The sequence below is a fragment of the Leucopleurus acutus genome, assembly GCF_964270905.1.
Source record: "Leucopleurus acutus genome assembly, chromosome: 2".
Lineage (NCBI taxonomy): Eukaryota > Metazoa > Chordata > Mammalia > Artiodactyla > Delphinidae > Leucopleurus > Leucopleurus acutus.
Genome location: NC_139143.1, coordinates 97775533 through 97797267, shown reverse-complemented (window position 1 = coordinate 97797267; position 21735 = coordinate 97775533). Strand labels below are relative to the sequence as shown.

The following is a 21735-nucleotide window of genomic DNA, read 5'->3' as shown; positions in this document are numbered from 1 at the left end:
GAGCGGCTGGGCCCGTGAGCCATGGCCACTGAGCCAGTGCGTCCGGAGCCTGTGCTCCACAACGGGAGAGGCCACATTGGTGAGAGGCCCGCGTACCGCAAAAAAGAAAAGAATAATGCCTCATGAACACAAGCAATTAGAATGTAAAAGAATTCTTAATGGTATATTCTTAGATTTTACTAAAAACAGTACAGAGCTATATCAGAGACACACATGGGGAAACATAAAGAACACACTGGCAAGCTACTGCTTGCATACTCGGCCCCTACCTGTTGCATTACAAGTCTCTGCATTGAAGGGCAGCACTTTGACGTATTTGTCATTTGATCCTGTCGCTAATAACTGTCCACAAGGACTCCAGGCCACACAGTAAATGGATCCTTTGTGATGCTTATTCCTTTTAAAACGCACCACTGGCTGCTTAGGGATGTCATGTGCACTAGAAAGAAAAATCGCAAAAAGATATTTCAATTTCTTGCTTACTAAGGTTAATGAATGTGAAGTGAATGTGAAGTTCTGCGTTATGGTTGTTCGTGAGGGAGGGAGCAAAAAAAGTATCAGACAATATGTTAACAACAATTTTCAAACTCTTAGACAAAATAAATTTAAAGCATATTTATAATCCAAAAGTAAAATTATTAACCATTATTATACTAATCTTAAGTCTTATTTCAGACCACATAGGGAAGAGGATATTTTTTAAGTATTCATTTCACATATTTTCATATATTTTTAAATTCCCAAAAGAATTTTAAAAAGAGCTGATGATGCTTCTAATTCAAAAAGTTCAATAAACATTTATTAAACATATAATATGAGCAATTGCCTGGGGCTAGGGGAAGGCAAAGGATAAAGAAAAGGACAGAGAAAAAATAAAAGTGGCAAGAGATCTGTCCTGAGTTTAGTATCTGGCAGGGGTAGATGTTTCATGACTACCCACATACAGTAAAGCAAGTATAAATATTATAGTCCAATACAAGGTACTAGGCCTTAAAGGACAGGGAGAATTATTACAGAAAAAGATGAAGGCAGGAAAACTGCTTCAGTGAAGATAAAATATAGTGGGGAGACCAGCCCAGTATGCAGCATGGGAAAAAGTTTGTGGGACTGGCGGGGAGAAGCCTGGGGCATTCCAGAGACTGAGTGGGACAGACATGATGGGTGAGGAGCAGCAAGCACAGCTGGGGAAGGTCCCAAATGCCATGCTCCTCTATAGCTTGGCCTTTAATGGGAGTCTAACATTGGTTTAGTGGAGTAGTATCATCTTATCTGTACTTTAAAACATAGACTATATTAAGACACTATAGGTATAATGATAACATCAAGTCTATGTAAGAAAATGTACATGTTTTTGGAGATTTATCCTAAAGGGTGAAATGACATATCTAGGATTAAAATACCTTAAAATACTTTAGTAAACAAAAAGGATGAAGAAATGTGACAAAAATCTTGACAAATGCATTTCAGTGTACTAATCTCTACTTCTGTGTATGCTTAAAATTTTCATAATTAAGAAATTTTTAAAAAACAATAATATTGATAAATCTTCAACACTTACTTACAAGGTGCTTAATAGTGATAGAGAAAATAAATCAGATCAAGATTCTCTTTTCAGCTGCACATCCAGTTCATTGCCAGGGCCAACCAATTCTTTCTTTAAATGTATTTTACCTCCATCCATTTTCCACTGCCATCACACCGGCCATTGACAACAGCCTCCTACCTTTCTCCTAGCATCTAATCTTATTGCCATCTGACCCAGAGTTTACATCACAATACTGTTCTGCTGAAAACTTGCAGCAGCTTCCCACTGCACTCACCATAAAATCCAAAATGGATACAAAACTGCATGATTTAGTTCACATCTATCTCCGTAGCCTCATCACACTACAGCTCACAATACACCAGCCGATCTGAACTTGTTTTGGTTCCTTAAAAAGCCAAGCTCTTTCTCACTTCATGTTCCCTCTAATTACTATCTTATCCCTTCTCTTCACATGGCTAGGTTCTACTCATCCTCAGATCTCAGCTTTAACACATCTTCTTCAAAGAGGTCCTACTCTGACTTCCCAGTTCCCTCATCTCCCATTTTACTATGCTACAGCACCTTGTACTTTCTCTTCATAGCACCTACCACAATGTATAATTACATTTATTAGTGTGCCTATCTCCATAATATCCATCTTTGCCACTAAGACAGAAGTTCCATAGGTCAATGAACATGTTTGTTTTACTCACAACTATCCCCAAAGCCTAGCACATAGAAGGAGCTCAAAATATATTTGTTAAATAAATGAATTTATTTTCATAAAAATCAGTTTCTTCAAGGGAGTCTATGAAACATCTGTGCCAGCATGAGAAATACAAAAGAGGAAAGTCAATTTAAGATCAGATTAACCTTAAATACACAAAGTCTTTGGCTCTGCCTACATAATTGTTTTTCTTTTCCACGCCCTGATCTGGAATTCTGCCTATTCTCTCTCATATAATCCTACTTAACTAACACAATGAGCATCAATAAATTATATTACTATCATCTAACATGATCCCTATTCCCCTTCCCAACCTTTAAATGCTACTGCAGTCCAAAAGCCTAAATTTCTAGTTTCAGATAAGAGATATACCAAGAAATGCAAATAAATAAATAATCTCGCCCCTCTGTTCTCCAAACTGGGGTTATAATAAAAAAGCCTAAGGGTTGTAAAAAGTTTCCAAAACATATTATGACATGTACTGCTTTTTATTTTTAAATTTTTAAAGATGTGTAGCTTGTTTTATTTGAGTGTTTTTGTCTACTGGTATGAAAACTATTCCATTTGTGGCCATTTCTCTAACTACAAAATCTACCAAATAGTTCTTGATCTTTATAATGCCTATTTATTTTGATAGTAAAAGCCTTGACAAATAAATTGACAAAAAGAGTTCAAATTCGGTTTTCTGTGAGATTATATCTAAGGTATATGCTTTCTCAGTAACTTTAAAGAATTAGTTGTACACCTAATACATAAGGTCATGTGCCTGGTTTTTTGCGACATATGCCTTTAAAGATATATCTCTTATTTTCAAATCCCATAATCTGTTAAAACAAGAGACTAAAATCAAAATTAGGTTGACCGAATGAAAATTGAATCTTTCTAGGTCAAAATGGTCAAATATCAGCAATTTCATATAGTTCAACCTAATACTTCTTTGAAGTTATTAGTACAAGACATTTTAAATTTTCTCCAAGTCTATAACCAGCAATACTTTGTCTTTATGTAATTAAGCTAGAAGGATCTTGCAGATTTTTTAAAAACTTAACAAAAACCATGTAAATAAAGACAACTAAACTATTGAGTGAACAATGGCCTAATCAAAAACATTTTATGAAAAACAACTTATAAAGTTAATTGATGATTCTTATGTATATTTCCTAAGTATTGAAAACAAAAATGTAAAAGCTTAATAAAAGGAAAAGAAATAAAAATTAAACACTACTGAATGGCAATTCTTAGCTAAATTAAAAACTAAAGTAAGAATGGCACAATAAATCATCTATCCTTACCTTGGATCAATTACTTCTGGATAGGCACATACTCTCAGAGTTTTTGAATTTGAACCAACAGCATATAGACCACCACCTGGATGAAAAGCCACTGCTCTAACAGCTTGTGTGTCTTCTAGGGTATTAATACAAACAAACTGCTTTTTTGTTTTGTCATCCTATGGAAAGAATGAATATGAAAGTCATTCTATAAAAAAATGAATTTGAAAGAATTTGTCTTTATCTCATTTTAAATTAATCTGAACTGTATTATTCACTTCATCACTTTAATGTTCATAATCTACAATCATACATTCTTTTGAATGGCAAATCCAAATTAAGCCCAATTTTTCTATTTTTGCTGCTCATTGCTAAACTAAGCTCACATAGATCACAGACATTCAAGTTTTTCTTCGTTTACTATGACAAAATATAAGAATATGCATTCCCATATTAAGTTCTCTTTAACTATCAAGGAAAAAAATAGCCCACATGTATAGTTCTTACAAAAACAGAAAACTGTTCATGTTTCTAAAAGTAGGAAATATAAAACACTATTATTTAATCATTTTAGGGTTAAAAAAAAAGTTTGCCATTATCTCCAGCAATGAATACTTTAATATTTCAAACTCAAATTGTAAAATACCCTTTTAAAACTGTAAAAATGATTTTAATCAGAAAATTTAATTTCAGCCTCATTTCTATTTTAAACTGTCAACCTGTCTGTCCACAGCCCTCTTCTGAGGAAGGCAAGTTGAAACAGCTCTGTATAAAAGCTTTGGTGACTGCTATTATTGGTATCATTTGAAACCACCCTGCTACCCTGACCAGGACTGGACCCTGGACCTGGAACAGAGCCCTCCAGGCTGGGTGTGGTGCACAGACCCAACCAAATTCTCTTTGTGTAGGTACTTGACATTCATACGTTCCAAAGGCAAATCACTTCAGCTCTGGTTGTATGCTGAGAGCTCTAGAATCCATAGTGATTATTATATCAATGAAGAGACTATACATCTCCCTACCCAAACTTTTATGTATTCAGCAATACATCCTCATGGGGGAATAGGAGTTAAACCTAATATATTACAATCTGTCTTACGTAACTGAATTGAATTCTTGTATTATTCATATCAATTTATTTGACTAGAAATACTACATTTTCCATTAATCCATATACAAGAAAGGTGACTATTTACCAAATGAATAGCATGGGTAGATAAAATGGAGGGGAATGACTAATTGATTAAATGGCCAATAGCACATTAATAATAATTACTAAGGGTTGCTTTACAGCAGAAGTGGCAGAGCCAAAATTAACTTTACCTGCTCTTCTCCAGTGTATTTAAATTTTTTTTTAATTTGTTGCCATTGAAAAAATAGGTTTCACATAAAAATCTAACTTTCTAGCTTTTCTTGAAAATCAAAAGAACTAGAAACACTAGGCCAGCATATTTCTTTGTGCAAGGGACAAATATTCCTATGTATTTATCACAAAAATAGTCAACTTTATTCATTTATGTTACCTGTTTGGCCCCATAAGCATCTGAAATAATTATTGTTTATGGGGTTAAAATTTGAACTAGAGAAAATAAGATAGAGTGAAGGTGTATACTGGTTAGAGAAGGATATCGGGTTCCAAAGCAAAAAACAAATGCATTGATGAGAAGCCCAAAGGAGTAAAGATATAATAATACCTTAACTAATTAACCACAGGGTTCAGAGAGTAGTGACACAGCCCTAACTCATGCGCCAAGATCACCACTGGACAATTAATATGAATACTCTCAAAATGTGATTTCTCAGGCAACCCCTTCACTTCACTCAGTGAAAGCTCAATTACCCTGAGGTAACTACCAGCATTAACAATAATGACTATTTCTAAAGATTGTTCTTTCTTTAAGTTGAGAATTCCTTGACAAAATTTGCAAGTAAATATAAAAATAATGAACCTTCCTTCCCCTAAGTATTACCTCTTCCCCTCTTGATCTTGACAGATTCCCTGAAGAATCTCCAAGAGGTGGCTTAATGACCGAATGTTCTGATGAGCTGTGTGAATAGAAATTCAAGTACAGTTTACTCTGAATATCAAAACAGAAACTAACTTGTCCTTTCAATCTCTAATATTTATTTTTTTGGCAAATGACACCCACTGACTCCAGTCATAGTTACTCTCTGGAGCCATTTATTAAGAGGCTCTGGACTCCATAACACAAAGCATAGTTAGTTGTAAGGAAGGAATGAGAAGCCATTCTAGAAAAGAGATTAAGTCAAAGTCCACAAATTTTATAGTCAGATGTCAACTACCTTTTCCCTGCTTAGTTCCAGAATCCTGGTTGCTATGCTTAAATCCTAACCCAGGCAGGAACCTGGATTGCTCTTTAGAAAAATTATCTGGACCATGAGAAAAGACTAACAGAAACTTGACAGTTCAGGGTCCCACAATAAAACAATGTTTCCATTTAATCACTTTTTGGTGAGGCCAACAGGTAAACACATGCATCCATACATGTGGCCCTTCCTTCCAATCAGCTTTTTTAAAAAATGCCTCACTCCCAATAGTCAAATGCTTGAAGAAAGCCTCCTAAATAAAAACCAGAGACTAGGGTCTTCCCTGGTAGTGCAGTGGTTAGGACTCCATGCTTCCACCGCGGGGGCACGGGTTCCACCCCTGGTCAGGGAACTACGATCCTGCAAACCCTGAAATGCAGCCAAAAACAAAACAAAACAAAACAAAAAAAACGAAGAGTAAAATAAACAAGAAAGGAATTTGGAAGAAGGAAGACAATTAAGGAAACAAAAACTACAAAAATATAATTAAAATCCTAAGAAATATAAGGGGAAATAATGAATCCAAGAAACAAGAAAAATATCTATTAAAAAATATAAGGAAAATTAGAGAATAAGAGCTTAGAAAATAAAAATGATACCAGAAAAAATTAATCAATATAAAATGGAGGTAAGAAAATTGCTACATAAATGTTTTCAATATTCTAGCACTTAAGTTTCCAGCTTAAAAGAGCCCACGAAGTATCCAGCAAAATGAAGTAAAATAGACCTACTCTGATGTGTATCATCATGAAGTTTTAGAACATCAGGGAAGACAAAGTCCTAAAAAATCCCAGAGTGGAAAAAGCAGTAGTCCTCATACAAAGGATCATATCACAATGGCATCAGACTTTTCAATATGTATGTGAGCATGTAGCAATGACTCTGAAACTCTGAGAAATGATTTCCATTCTAGAATTCTATACTCAGCTATACTAACAAGTCAAATATGAAATACTTAGACATGCAAGATCTCAGAAATTTGTACTCTGATGTACTCCTTTTCAGAAAACTACATGAGATCCTAAAATAGGGGATCCAATACAGGGAACAGGCAAAGGAAACTCCCAGGAGAATGGTGAAGGAAAGTCCCAGGGCTATCTAGGCCTGAATAAAATGACTTAGAAGCAATGAATATAAAGTGAACCAGGAGTGACCTTGGAGGGGTATCTCCCAGGGGGAAAAAAAATGGAAAGAGAAAGTACCTAATATTTTTTACTGTAATGAGGAGTTTTATGATTTTACAGTTCTGTCACAGCATCTGCAGATAGTTTAGTACCAAGAAGACTAAGCATGTATACACATACACATGCACACCAAAACTGAGGCAATTACTCCCCCCCATGAAAAACAAAAAAGTTTTGTGAAAGGAAATATATTCATATTATATGACTCAGTTGTAAATAACATTTACATGGCCATAGTAATGTTAACACTGAATACCGATTTAAACAAAAATTGATGTATATTAGAAGAAGGTGTAGACAAAATTAATGTGTTGTGGGTAAGGTATGGTAGCTAAATCTAATTGGCAGGGAATCAAGGGATAATAAAAACAGCAATAGAAGCAGATTATTCAGAAATGTGGAGATACATAGCAAAAGAAACAGCTAACTAGGTTGAAAATGGCAGCCTACTGGAAACAGAAGTCATGGACAAAGATGGGTAAGAGAGGGGATTCTGTTTTGTTTTAAGCCTTGAAGTGCTATTTGTCCTTTTAAACCATGCATGTATATTACTTTGATAAAAATAAAAACCAATTTTAAAATCTGAGTTCTAGTTTGCTGGGTATACAAAACAAGTGTTATAGGAACTGTAATAAAGAAGCAAATATTAAATAAACTTATATTCTTAAGTATAAAACTAGAGTTTTTGATACTAAATGAATAAAGCTAATTCCTGTAAACATCCAAATGCCAAAAGCAAGTTATGCATTTTAAAACGAACTATTCCCAAAGGTGTTCAATATTATAATAGAGGAAGAAAATGCTCAACTATTCCCATTGCATAAACTAACACTTGTCTACTGATAACAAGATGAAAATTTTTCTCTGACTACTGAAAATATAAATATGCAAGAAGTCTCAATTGCTGTAACTACCAGAGCTGCCAAGACTGTCTTGCTGCAATCATTCCACCATGTCAGAAAACATCTTCTTGTGCCCTGGATGTCTGTGAATTAAAAGATTATTTGCTGAAAGGTACCAATGGCAAGGGAAAAAACTGGGGAGAAGATAAAGCCTAAAACTGTATGATCTCTGAGTAAGATGGCTTATAAAAAAATAGAATTGCCTTGGTGGTGGTAAGAAAGCAAAAAGAAAAATAGGAGAATAAAGACTATTAAGAGACTCAGAAGTTAGTAGAAGAGAATATAGATAAATGAAGGCAGATCAGAAAAAAAAATTTTGTAGGTAATGAACTGTAAAAACTTTCATTTGTAAGGCTCCAAAGAGAAGTTCAACTTTCCAAGTCTATTTATTAGTATGAAGTTAACATTTCCAGGTCTAACAAAGTAAAGCACTTACATTTGGTTTCCACAAGAAGGTGATTCCTCAAGAAAAGGTGTGTGATTTATTGATCCAGGATTACTAGGAGTGCTTGTGTGAATATCTGAAGCATCATGTGTTAATCTCTGACTAGAGTCTTGGGATGGTGTAGAAAAACTAGTGATGGAAGAATTATTAGATCCATTGCCTTTGTTCCCATTACATTGCTGGTTGAGCGCTGGTACCTCATTACCAAGGCTATCCATTCCAATATTTAATTCACCTAGCTTTTGAATGGACCTATAAAATAAAACAACATAATTATATTAAAATAAAAACTTAGTCATATTCCTAACATATAGAAGACTGAAAATTTGAGAGGGTAAATACATGCACATATAACATATAATATATGACAAGTTTAGTACTAAAAATTACCATCATCAGTTTAAGACATAACCAAGAAACTGAAAGAAGATCCAAATTTTCCTATAGAATATCACTGTAAAGGAAACAGGCATAATGGGTATCACTGATTTTTTTTAAGCACCTTTTACCATAAAAAAACAGAAAAAAAATCTGTTTCTTCTCCAGTACAACTTTGGTTCAATTTTCAACATGAAAATTAATTTCCCAAAATAATAAAAATATCACCACTATCAAATTTCTCACCAACAAAACAAAACAAGCCATTTTCATTTCATCTGTCTAGTAATGTCATATCAACTAAGAAATGGATGACTAGAGCAGGCCATGATGGGACAAAGTCAAGTGGCATCCCTATTATCCACACATTCACTCATTCATTCATTTATTCATTCTACAAAAACTATTTGCCAGGCTCTGATCTAGGCACTAGTGAGATAAAACAGGGAGCAAAACAAGGTGGCCTTGGGGTCTTTCCCTCACCGCAAGTCTCCCTACGTCAGGGTAGCCTGACTCCTTATGCTGGACTCAGGGCTCCAAAGGGCACAGAGGAAGCTGCCAGGCTCTCTTAAGATTTAGACCAGAACTGGAGAATCACTTTCTCCCGCCTAGATTTAGTATGAGAGAGGACTACATAAGGGATGTAACTACCAAGGGGTATTGTGGCTCACTGTATTTTCTAATTTACCTACATTAAACATTAGTGTTCGTGTGTGTGCTTGTGCATGCGTGCATGTGTATGTTTAGGGCTTAAAAAAGACTTTAAAAGAGCAGTTTAATATTATTAAAGGAATTGGCAGCCATTACTAAATATTTATCAGTTAAAATGTTTAACTAGACAGTACTTCTAATCGTCTATGAAACACTAATCCTGTGAAATGCTCCCCATAAAAAAAGATCCTGGGCTTCCCTGGTGGCGCAGTGGTTGAGAGTTCGCCTGCCGATGCAGGGGATGCGGGTTCGTGCCCCGTCCGGGAGGATCCCACATGCCGCAGAGCAGCTGGGCCCGTGAGCCATGGCCGCTGAGCCTGCGCGTCCGGAGCCTGTGCTCCGCAACGGGAGAGGCCACAACAGTGAGAGGCCCGTGTACAGCAAAAAAAAAAAAAAAAGATCCTGAGTCAAATAAATGTGGGAAATGCTAAGTATAAAGAATCTAAAATGCAAATATCATATTGATTTTCTCAAAGTGGGGAGGATGGGGAAGGGGCAGAATATGCCTATAATAAGTGCCAATTATTAGTAACAGAAACAAAATATCAAGAGGTATAAAGTAGTGATACAGTACTGTTAATAATAATCCTATCATGCTTTAGTTGATTTTTTTCAGTAAGTTCTATTACAGAACATGACTCATTTCTCTGCCTCTTTCTATGCCTCTGGGAAGGAAGAAACAAAATTTAATTCTGGAAACTGCTCTGCTGCTAGAATGATTTGGAAGACTAAAACATTAAGGGGAAAAAAGTATATTTTAATTTCTAGATTCCATCTCTATTCAATTTGTCCTTGGTATTAGTCAGGTACTTTAATGTCCTGGTACAGGCTCAGTTATATAAGGTCCAGAAAAAAAGGATTGAACTATCTTTTTTGTGTGTTTTTTTGTGGTACGCGGGCCTCTCACTGTTGCGGCCTCTCCCGTTGCGGAGCACAGGCTCTGGACGCGCAGGCTCAGCGGCCATGGCTCACGGGCCTAGCTGCTCCGCAGCATGTGGGATCTTCCCGGACCGGGGCACGAACCCGTGTCCCCTGCATCGGCAGGTGGACTCTCAACCACTGCGCCACCAGGGAAGCCCTGAACTATTATTTTAAAGAGTTAGAAAACAGAATAGGTAAGAAATGGTTAAGACAACAACAGAGGGCTTCCCTGGTGGCACCATGGTTAAGAATCTGCCTGCCAATGCAGGGGACACAGGTTCAAGCCCCAGTCCAGGAAGATCCCACATGCCGCGGAGCAACTAAGCCCATGCACCACAACTACTGAACTTGCGCTCTAGAGCCCGCAAGCCTCAACTACTGAGTCCTCATGCCACAACTACTGAAGCTCACGTGCCTAGAGCCCATGCTCCACAACAAGAGAAGCCACCGCAATGAGAAGCCCGTGCACCATAATGAAGAGTAGCCCCCGCTCGCCACAACTAGAGAAAGCCCGGGCACAGCAACGAAAACCCAATGCAGCCCAAAAAAAAAAAAAAAAAAGACAGCAACAGAGAATTTATATGAAACTAATTTACGAAAACTTAGGATAAACACCTATTCATATTTATTTATAATAGACCTGGTTATCCTATGGATTTTTATAACATACTTACCTTTAGTACAATTTAAAATTCTAATCTCTAAAGAAATTGAGAACAGTTGTTAAATAATAAATATGCTCTAAACTGAACCTAAATTATAAGAAATAATTTGAATTCTATTTATTATTGTCTTTAAAGGAAGAATAAACCATCTTGAATAGTTTAACTTTTTTTCTGAGAAAGGACATCTTACTACTACCAGTATCACAGAACCTTGCCACTTCATGTTCTGACTTAATGCTAGGTATCTGCTTTCACTGAAAAATAAAACAGTCAGGAAGTCAAACTGCAACCATGACTTACTGATATGAAGATGACATCCAAGAACTAGAAGTAGCAATTCATCAAATTAGGATAATTCTCATAAGCCACTGACTTGATCAGAGGTGATAATTAAACGACCCTCAAACTGAATGTTCAGAAGCCTACCTAGACTCTATAGATTACCACTATACAAGTTCCTTGTGTGAAGGTTTGAAGACAGGATCAGTTTCAGGCTCACTGACTTGCATAACACGCAGAGTGTCAAGCAGATTACTTCCAATATTACTGAACCAAGTAAAGACAGTCCCCACTGCACTGCCATATTATAATCATGATGATAGCCAACATTTATGGCATACCTCCTATATGCTAGAAATTATTCTAAGTAATTTTTTATGTATGCTAATTCAATCTTCCAACAACCCTTGCTCATTTAAATATACATATTCAGGCTTCCCTGGTGGTGCAGTGGTTAGGAATCTGCCTGCCAATGCAGGGGACACGGGTTCAAGCCCTGGTCCAGGAAGATCCCACATGCTGCAGAGCAACTAAGCCCGTGCACCACAACTACTGAGCCTGTGCTCTAGAGACCGCTAGCCACAACTACTGAGCCCATGTGCCACAACTACTGAAGCCCACGCTTCTAGAGCCCATGCTCCGCAACAAGAGAATCCACCACAATGAGAAGCCTGCGCACCGCAATGAAGAGTAACCCCGGCTCGCTGCAATGAAGACCCAACGTGGCCAAAAATTAATTAATTAATTTTTATAAATAAATAAATAAACAAACATATTCTGGTTTACTGATTTCTAAAAAAAAAAAGTTACCATATATTTACCTCCTATAGTTAAAAATAACATAAGTTCATACTGTCTTGGCAGAAATTATAAGAAAGAATCATTTTAATATACTGAATTCAATAGAATCTGAGAGTTTAAGCTCTCAAAATAACAATAAAAATAACAGGTAACACTTAATATAGTGCTTACTCTATGCCAGGTACTTTTTTAAGCACTTTACGTGGATTAACGCGTTTAATCTTCATGGCAACCCTGTGAAATAGATGAGGAAAGAAGCAAATAGAAGATAGTAACTCCCTCTAGGTCCTCAGCTACCCTGGGACAGGGCTGGATCCAGAAGTAGTCTACTTCCAGGCTGTGTGCTGAAACCACCACTCTCACTGCTCCCTTTGCTTACATGTGAAAGGCCATTTAAAGGGAAGAAGGACAAAACCAGATGAGCCCTCAGAATGCTGTGACTGGAAGAGATTACGTAACTCCACACTACTTGAAACACTTAAAAAGCCTTAAAATTTCAAACTATACACGGCAAGTAGCAGTTGCTGCATGCTCTTAATAGCTTTTAAATAATTCCTTATATTTAAAAAAGTGACTAAAAAGACTGACCTATTGAGGAATTGTTCAGTAAGATTCTGCTGCTGATCAGGACCATCCTCCTGATTCACACCTCCTTCAAGCAGCATCTGTTGGTATATCTGTCGCTGTTGCTCCTTCTGTTCTAAATGCTGTTGATAGCGTAATCGTTGCCTATAATATTCTTGAAATTGTTCTGTTGAATCTCGAAGCTTAAAAATATTAGAAAAAATAATATATTTGAGCAGACTACAATTGAATATGTCACCACTCAACAGTAACTTCTGTAAGTGCTGAATAAAACATACAGATAGCTATAAATAACAATCAGAAAGTACTTAATATATTGGCTCTTTGAAAAATAACATAGTATCCATGAGTCTTAACAGTCAAGTAGATCAGATCAGTTAATTTGCTGAATTCCACAGCAAGGAACTGACCAAAATGAATGGTCATCCTGGATCCCTAACACCAAATAAAAATACAAGTTACAGTTGTCACAAGGGAAACATAGAGAATACAAATGTAGATACAGACAAACACAAATCTATCTATATTACTAGAAAAAAAATACTGAGGGACTACATTAATATTTAATAAGCACAATATTAATCTTATCCAACACACTTGATTTAAGCATGTACGTGGCTTAATAGGTTAATCTGGAGGGAAGCTTATAAAATTTCCCTCAAAAACAATACTTTAATTCAAACAGCCTTTCACAAGAAAGTACAATAAATGGGTGTTAAACTTAGCAGTCTCAACATTCCTTCCTCACTCTTCTAGAAGCCAACTTAAAGGACTTAGATATCATAGTGAATTCAAATACTGGCAAAGAAAGATTCCTGCCAAGCCAGAGTCTGGTCACACTACACAGGTCACGTGAACTGGAACAAATCAGTCATCTCTAAACTTGGCCAACACTGATAATAAGCTTATCTAAGAGTCTTGTACCGCTAACCAAAGCTAAAACTGTCTCCCTTTTCCAGAAAATAGTAACAGTCCCCCTTTACTTCATAACTTATAGCAATAACTCTGAGACAAAATTATCTGTATGTTCTTTAAAAAAATTTTTGTTGTAAGATACAAATATTGTAATTTTAACCATTTTTCAGTGTACAATTCAGTGGCATTAGATTCATAGTATTGTACAACCATCACTATTATCTATTTCCAAAAATTTTCATCACCCCAAACAGAAATTCCATAATCATTAAGCAATAACTCCTCACTTCCCTCTCCCCCTAACCCCTGCTAACTTCTACTTTCTGTCTCTATAAATTTGCCTATCCGGGCTTCCCTGGTGGCGCAGTGGTTGAGAGTCCACCTGCTGATGCAGGGGACACGGGTTCGTGCCCCGGTCCGGGAGGATCCCACATGCCGCGGAGCGGCTGGGCCCGTGAGCCATGGCCGCTGAGCCTGGGCGTCCGGAGCCTGCGCGTCCGGAGCCTGTGCTCCGCAGCGGGACAGGCCACAACAGTGAGAAGCCCGTGTACAGCAAAAAAAAAAAAAAAAAAAAAATTTGCCTATCCTAGATATTTCATATAAATGGAATCATACAATATTTGTCCTTTTGTGTCTGGCTTATTTCACTTAACACGATGTTTTAGAGGTTCATCCAAGTTGTAGCATATCATTCCTTTTTATGGCTGAATAATATCCCATTGTATCAATATATCACTTTTGTTTATCCATTAACCTGTGGATGGACATGGGTTATTTCTACCTTTTGGCCACTATAAATAATGCTGCTATGAACATGGATGTACAGGTGTCTGTTTGAGTCCTTGCTTTCAATGCCTTTGGGTATATACCTAGAAGTGAAATGACTGGGTCATACACTAATTTTATATTTAGGTTTTTGAGGTACCATGAAACTACAGTAACAGCACCATTTTACATACCAACCAGCAATGTGTGAGGGCTCAAATTTCTCTATTTCTTCATCAACACGTGTTATTTTCCATTGCTTTGATTTTAGCCATTTTAGTAGTTGTGAAGTTATATTTCATTGTGGTTTTGATTTACATTTCCCTAATGACAAGTGATGTTAAGCATCTTCTTCATGTACTCACTGGCCATTTATAGACATTTAGCCAATTTGCAGAACTGTCTATTCAAGTCCTTTTTTAGACTGGGTTTTTTTGTTGTTGAGTTGTAGTAGTTCTTTACATATTCTAGATATTAAACTCTTGCCAGATAAATGATTTGCAAATATTTTTCCCATTCTGTAGGCTGTCCTTTCACTTTCTTGATAATGTCCTTTGACGCATAAAAGGTTTTTTTCAAAAATATTTATTTATTTATTTTGGCTGCCCTGGGTCTTAGTTGTGGCATGTGGGATCTTTTAATTGCAGCATGTGGGCTCTTAGTTACAGCATGCAGACTTCTTAGTTGTGGCATATGTGTGGGACCTAGTTCCCCGACCAGGGATCAAACCCGGGCCCCCTGCACTGGGAGCATGGAGTCTTACCCACTGGACCACCAGGGAAATCCAAAAGTTTTTAATTTTGATAAAGTCCAATTTATCAATTTTTACATTTGTTGCTTAAGCTTTGGTATCATACGTAAGAACACATTACAAAATCTAAGGTTGTGAAGATTTATCCCTTTGTTTTCTTCTAAGAGTTTTATACTTTTAGATCCTATACTTAAGTTGTTGATCTATTTTTAGTTAATTTTTATATGTGTTGTGAGGTAGAGGTCCAACTTCATTCTTTTGCATGTGGAAATCCAGTTGATCTAGCATCATCTGTTGAAAAGACTATTTTTTCCCCCACTGAATGGACTTGGCACCCTTGCCAATAATCAGTTGGTCACAGATATACAGAATTATTTCTGGTCTCTCAATTTATTCTATTGGTCTATATGCCTATCCTTATACAAGTACCACACAGTTTGGATTACTGTAGCTTTGCAGTAAGTTTTGAAATTATGAAGTGTGACTCCTACAACTTTGTTCTTCTTTTTTCAAAATTGTTTTGGCTATTCAAGGTCCCTTGCAATTCCATATGAATTTGAGTATTGGCTTTTCCATTACTGCAAAAGAGGTGGCGGAATTTTTATAGGAATTGCATGGAATCTGTAAATAATACTGGGGTAGTACTGACATCTTAACAGTATTAAATCTTCCGATCCATTAACACAGAATGTCTTCAATTATTTAGATCTTCTTTAACTTCTTTCAGTAATGTTTTGTAGATTTTAGCATACAAGTCTTTCAACTCCTTAATTTATTCCCAGATATTTTATCCTTTTATATGCTGTTGCAAATGAAATCGCTTTCTTTTTTTTTTTTTTTTTTTTTGCGGTACACGGGCCTCTCACTGTTGTGGCCTCTCCCATTGCGGAGCACAGCTCCAGACACGCAGGCTCAGTGGCCACGGCTCACGGGCCCAGCCGCTCCGCGGCATGTGGGATCTTCCCGGACCGGGGCACAAACCTGTGTCCCCTGCATTGGCAGGCAGACTCTCAACCACTGTGCCACCAGGGAAGCACTGAAATCGCTTTCTTAATTTCCTTTTCTGATTGTTCATTGTTAGTGCATAGAAACACAACTGATTTTTATGTGTTGATCTTGTACCCTGCAACTCTGTTGAACCTGTTTATAAGCTCTAGTAGCTGTCTTGTGAATTATTCATGATTATACATATAATATTCATGTCATCTGTGAATAGAGATAGCTTTACTTCTTCCTTTCCAATTTATTTCTTTTTCTGGTCTAACTGCTCTGGCTAGAACTTCTAATAAATGTTGAATAGCAGCGGTGAAAGCAGGCATCCTTATCTTTGTTCCTGACCTTAGGGAGAAAGCTTCTACTCATTAACTATTGAGTATGCTGTTAGGTTGGGTTTTACATAAATGATCTTCAGCATGCTGAGAAAGTTCCATTCTATTCTTAGTTCTCTGAGAGCTTTTATCAGCAAAGTGTTTGATTTTCTCAAATGTCTTTTCTGCATCAATTGAGATGATTGCATGTTGTTTCTTTTTTTCCTTCATTCTATTAATGTGATGTATATTAAACTGATTGTTTTTTATGTTGAACCACCTTGCATCCTGCAATCAATCCACTTGGTCAGAATGCATAATCCTTTTAATATGCTGATGGATTTGGTTTACCAGTATTTTGTTGATTTTTGCTTCTATGTTTATAAGAGGTATTGGTCTGTAGTTTTCTTTTCTTGTAATATTTTCACTTGGTTTTGCTATCAGGGTAATGCTGGCCTCACAGAATGAGTTAGGAAGTGTTTCCTCCTCATATTTTTTGGAAAATTTTGAGGATTGTTAACGCTTCCTAAATGTTTGTAGAATTCACCAGTAAAGCCATCTGATCCCAGTCTTTTCTCTGTTGAGAAGTTTTTTGATTACTGATTCAATCTCTTTACTCATTATACATCTGTTGAGATTTTCTATTTCTTTCTGAGTCAGTTTAGTAATTTGTGTTTCTAAGGAATTTGTCCATTTCATCTAAGTTGTTTAATTTGTTGGCTTACAACTGGTCACAGTATTCTCTTATAATCTTTTCATTATTGTAAGGTTGATAGTTTTATTTTTGATTTTAGTTATTTGTGTTTTGTTTTTCTTTGTCAGTCTAGCTAAGGGCTTGTCAATTTTATTGATCTTTTAAAAGAACCAACTTTTGGTTTTGTTGATTCCCTCTGTTGTTTTCCTTTTCTCTATTTTATTTCTCTCTCTTCTAATCTTTATTATTTCCTTCCTTCTGCTAGCTTTGGGTCTAGCTTGCTCTTCCTTTTCCTAGCTCTTCAAGGCATAAAATTAGGTTATTGATTTGAGATCTTTCTTCTTTTTTAATGTAAGCATTTGCAGCTATAAATTTCTCCCTGAGCACTGCTTTTGCTGCATTCCATAATTTTGTTGTATATTTGGTACGTTGTACTCATTTTCATTAGTCTCTAAGTATTTTCTAATTTCCCTTGTGATTTCTTCTTTGATCCAGTGGTTGTTTAAGAGTGTGTTGATTAATTTTTACAAATTTTGGATTTAAAAATTTTCCTTCTGTTATCAATTTCTAGCTTCATTCCACTGTGGTCAGAGGAGATACTTTACATGATTTCAGATCTTTTAAAAGTTATTGAGATTTGTTTTGCGTCCTAACACATGGTCTATCCTGAAGAACACTGCACGTGCACTGGAGAAGAATGTGTATTCTACTATTGTTGAGTGTTCTATAGATGTCTATTACGTCCAGTGTTGTTCAAGTCCTCTATATCCTTACTGATCTTCTGTTAAATGTTCTATCCATTACTGCAAGTGGGGTATTGATGTCTCCAACTACTATTGCAGAACTGTCTATTTCTCCCTTCAGCTCTGCCAATGTTTGCCTCATATATTTCGGGATTCTGTTGTTTTGTGCATATCCATATGTACTTTTAAGAAAAATTTTTCTACTTCATTCTAAATATTTAGTCAAAACCAAAAAAACTTATTCAACTTATTAAACCTACCTACTCACCCCTTATAAGTGGGGATATATATAAGATAAAATTTACACCCTATTTCACAGTACAATTTCCTTCCCAAAGCACCACAGAAAAATAATCTGGAACTCTAAAGGCTTAGATAAAGTATTATTCTATATTATAAATGTCACAATTTCTTGCTCATTAAATCTAATTAGCAAAATACAGAGCATATATCTTAAAAATACAAGCTGTCTGCATTTAATGCAAGTTCAATTACATGAGTGCTCAAACATGCAGGAGCAATGTCAACTGTGATATTTTAAATTGTTAATAAATCCATCCATTAAAAATGCTCCAAAATATACAGTGATAACTAAAAATACTATAAATTCTTAAGGAAGAGGGGAGAAAATGATTTACTAAATAAGAAAATCTAGATATTCTCTCTCCTACTCTCAAATATCAGACAATTCTTTTTAAATTCTATCCAAGCAAATAGTATTACTTCTTACAAAGAGAATAACTCTAAAAGACTCGAGGTGTAGTAAATATTACCTCATTTTTTTCTTGCTTAGCTGGTCCTGAATTCTGTGCTCCATTTGCAGGGTCTTTTTCTGAAACTGAACTCTGGCCCAGGATTTCACTGCTGATAGGCCGCTGTGCCTCAACAGGTGTATCACTTCAGGGCAAAAAAACAAAAAGGAAGAGGTAGGGGTAAAGAAAAACATATTGTAGTTAGAGAAATTTTAATTTAAAAAGTGAATATTTAGCCTAAGTGTTTATCAAATGCACAAAAACAGATTTTTAAATTTTACTTTCTTCTCTTTTTTTTTTTTTTTTTTTTTTTTGCGGTATGCGGGCCTCTCACTGCTGTGGCCTCTCCCGCTGCGAAGCACAGGCTCCGGACGCGCAGGCCCAGCGGCCATGGCCCACGGGCCCAGCCACTCCACGGCATGTGGGATCCTCCCGGACCAGGGCACGAACCCGCGTCCCCCTGCATCAGCAGGCAGACTCTCAACCACTGCGCCACCAAGAAAGCCCACTTTCTTCTCTTAAGTACACTATGTAAGGGATTTTTTAAAATAGAATGTGCTTATAATGGAAGAGCACTGGATTATTAAGCAAGGACGGTAGGGGCTCCCATCTAAAATAATGTGTGTGACCTTGGGAAAATCACTTACATTCTCTGTGGCTCAGCTTCACCTACGAATTAATAGGTTAGATGACCTAAGGCCTACACTCTCTTAAAGAACTCTTAATCTGTTATTTTGTTATCCAAACATCAATTTTCTTTCCTCTAATATATTTCAATAAAATTTTAAGAATAGTTGAGATTTTATTAAAAGGCTTTCTTTGATTTGCACTTAACACAAAAGCTAAACATACCTCTTTCAAATTAAAAAAAATTTATACTAATTATTTTTATTTATTTATTTAAAATTTATTTTATTTTTGGCTGTATTGAATCTTTGTTGCTGCGCGCAGGCTTTCTCTAGTTGCGGCGAGCGGGGGCTGCTCTTCATTGCAGTGTGTGGGCTTCTCATTGCAGTGGCTTCTCTTGTTGCAGAGCACAGGCTTTAGGTGCGCAGGCTTCAGTAGTTGTGGCCCACGGGCTCAGTAGTTGTGGCTCATAGGCTCTAGAGCTCAGGCTCAGTAGTTGTGGCGCACTGGCTTAGTTGCTCCACGGCATGTGGGATCTTCCCGGACCAGGGCTTCAACCGTGTCCCCTTCAATCCCTTCAGGCGGATTCTTAACCACTGCACCAGGGGAAGTCCTCAAATATTTTTAATGTATACTAATTAGTAAGCTTGATGTCTTATGTCAGGTTGTTCCTAACAGTCTTCTAAAATACTAGCAATTTCTACTTTCATATTTATGCTGTTCAAAGTTTTTAATAACTAAGATTATCCAAAGATGACAAATACCACATTCACATAGATTACCTATCAGTAAAAGGCACCATAGGAACAAGTACAAAAGTAAAGTGATTTTTGTCTTCAATGAATTTGATTAGGAGATGACTTCCTAATGGCCTCTCCAGGCAGAAGTATGTAAGACATATCAAAATATAGGTCTAGGGTTTAGGAAAGCAGAGCTAGACAGTCATCTTCACAAAGGCACCATTAGTTAGCAGCCTAGTAGTCTTAAGTACCTAAACATACATACACACACATGCACCCTGAGGAGGAAGTAGAAAGACCTGGGAAGAGTTTTCAGCTATCAGACTGTGCTGTAAGCTGCTAGTGACCATAGGAAGCCCCATTTTAGTCCATAAATTGAATTTGTAAGAGTTATTAACTGTATAGAGATAGAATAAAACAACCTTTATAAAGTAACATTTGATTTAATTTTGCAATTTATACAGCACTTCCACATGCATTATCTCACTTAACTTGCACAATAACCTGTAAAATAGGTTAAAACTCCCACTTCACACATGAAGAAACAGACTCAAAAAAGTCATTTTCCCAAAAATACACAGTAAATAAAGTTAGAACTTGAATCCAGGTCTTCAGACTCCAAATCCAATGCTGGCACATGTATGCGAATAGATCTTTTTCCTGCCATTTAATTTTGAGACCATTATATTGTATAGTCACAGCCTGTGTATTTCAACTGATTTTTATTCCTTTTTTATTTTGAGTTGGTTTCTGTTGGAGTGAAAAGATATCCTTCAAAATACCACACACTCTTTTATAATCTTTTCTTCTGTGTTTTATCTTCTTCTTCACCATAGTAACTCAATCATACCCTGGGGATGCAGCACAGTGCTAGCACAGAGAAGACAATCAAATATTTTTAAAGAATACTGACTTCAAATTACCACAAGCAGGAGTTTCTTTATGCTGCATTTTAACATAACTGATCTGAGCTTTCCAATATTTTTTAATTACACCTAAAATATTCTTTAAAACCAGGTAAACTTTTTTCCAAAGTAAATTTTTATACTTTATCCACAGCACAATAGCTCTCCCATAGTATGTTATTAGTAGCCCTTTTGACACACTGTACTTTCCAAGGGTATGGACCCTGAACAGGGGAAATTTATATTTATTAAGCACTAGGTACATGTTTACCACTCTGCAAGTCAACACTCTATTTTATAGAGGAGGTCACTGAGGCTCAGAGAGTAACCATCCCAAGATCACACAGCTAGAAAATGGCAAGGCTACAGTTCAAACCCAAGTCTGACTCCAAAGACCATGTTCTATTCATTGTTCTACACTGCTTTGTCCCATAAGTTTTCCAATTTCAGAGACATGACAGATGTTTTCTGGGTTATTACTACTGCTCAGCTAAAAACACATATATTACTTACCTTTTGACATGTCACGTTTTACCCCACTGTTTATTCTATAATGGTCTAATAACTTATATTCCACTTCTTTCCATCTTTATTCAGTCATTCCTCAATTTATAGTACTTTCTTTACATAGGGAATAGCACATGTAGAGTCAAATTTGGCTGGATTTTTGTGTGTCTTTTTTCTTTATAAAGACAATCCCACTGGTGCACAATTCAAAACGTGCTATTCATTATATCAACCAAGAATATCCTATCATCTCATGTACTCAGAAGAATATCAGCAGTTCCCCCAGAATTGAAGCCCAGCATCCCAG

At 36.4% G+C, this 21735-nt stretch overlaps 1 protein-coding gene across 1 annotated transcript in view; it reads right to left on the bottom strand.

The window, feature by feature from the left end:
* Positions 1 to 21735, bottom strand: part of WDR47 (WD repeat domain 47) — a 56946-nt gene that overhangs the window by 7533 nt on the left and 27678 nt on the right. Inside the window, exons 6-11 of the mRNA XM_082834047.1 lie at positions 18671 to 18794; positions 12726 to 12904; positions 8374 to 8634; positions 5494 to 5569; positions 3545 to 3702; positions 270 to 439 (exon numbers count right to left, since the gene is read on the bottom strand). Coding sequence (XP_082690173.1) covers positions 270 to 439; positions 3545 to 3702; positions 5494 to 5569; positions 8374 to 8634; positions 12726 to 12904; positions 18671 to 18794 — 968 coding nt within the window. The remainder of the gene's footprint in view (positions 1 to 269; positions 440 to 3544; positions 3703 to 5493; positions 5570 to 8373; positions 8635 to 12725; positions 12905 to 18670; positions 18795 to 21735) is intronic.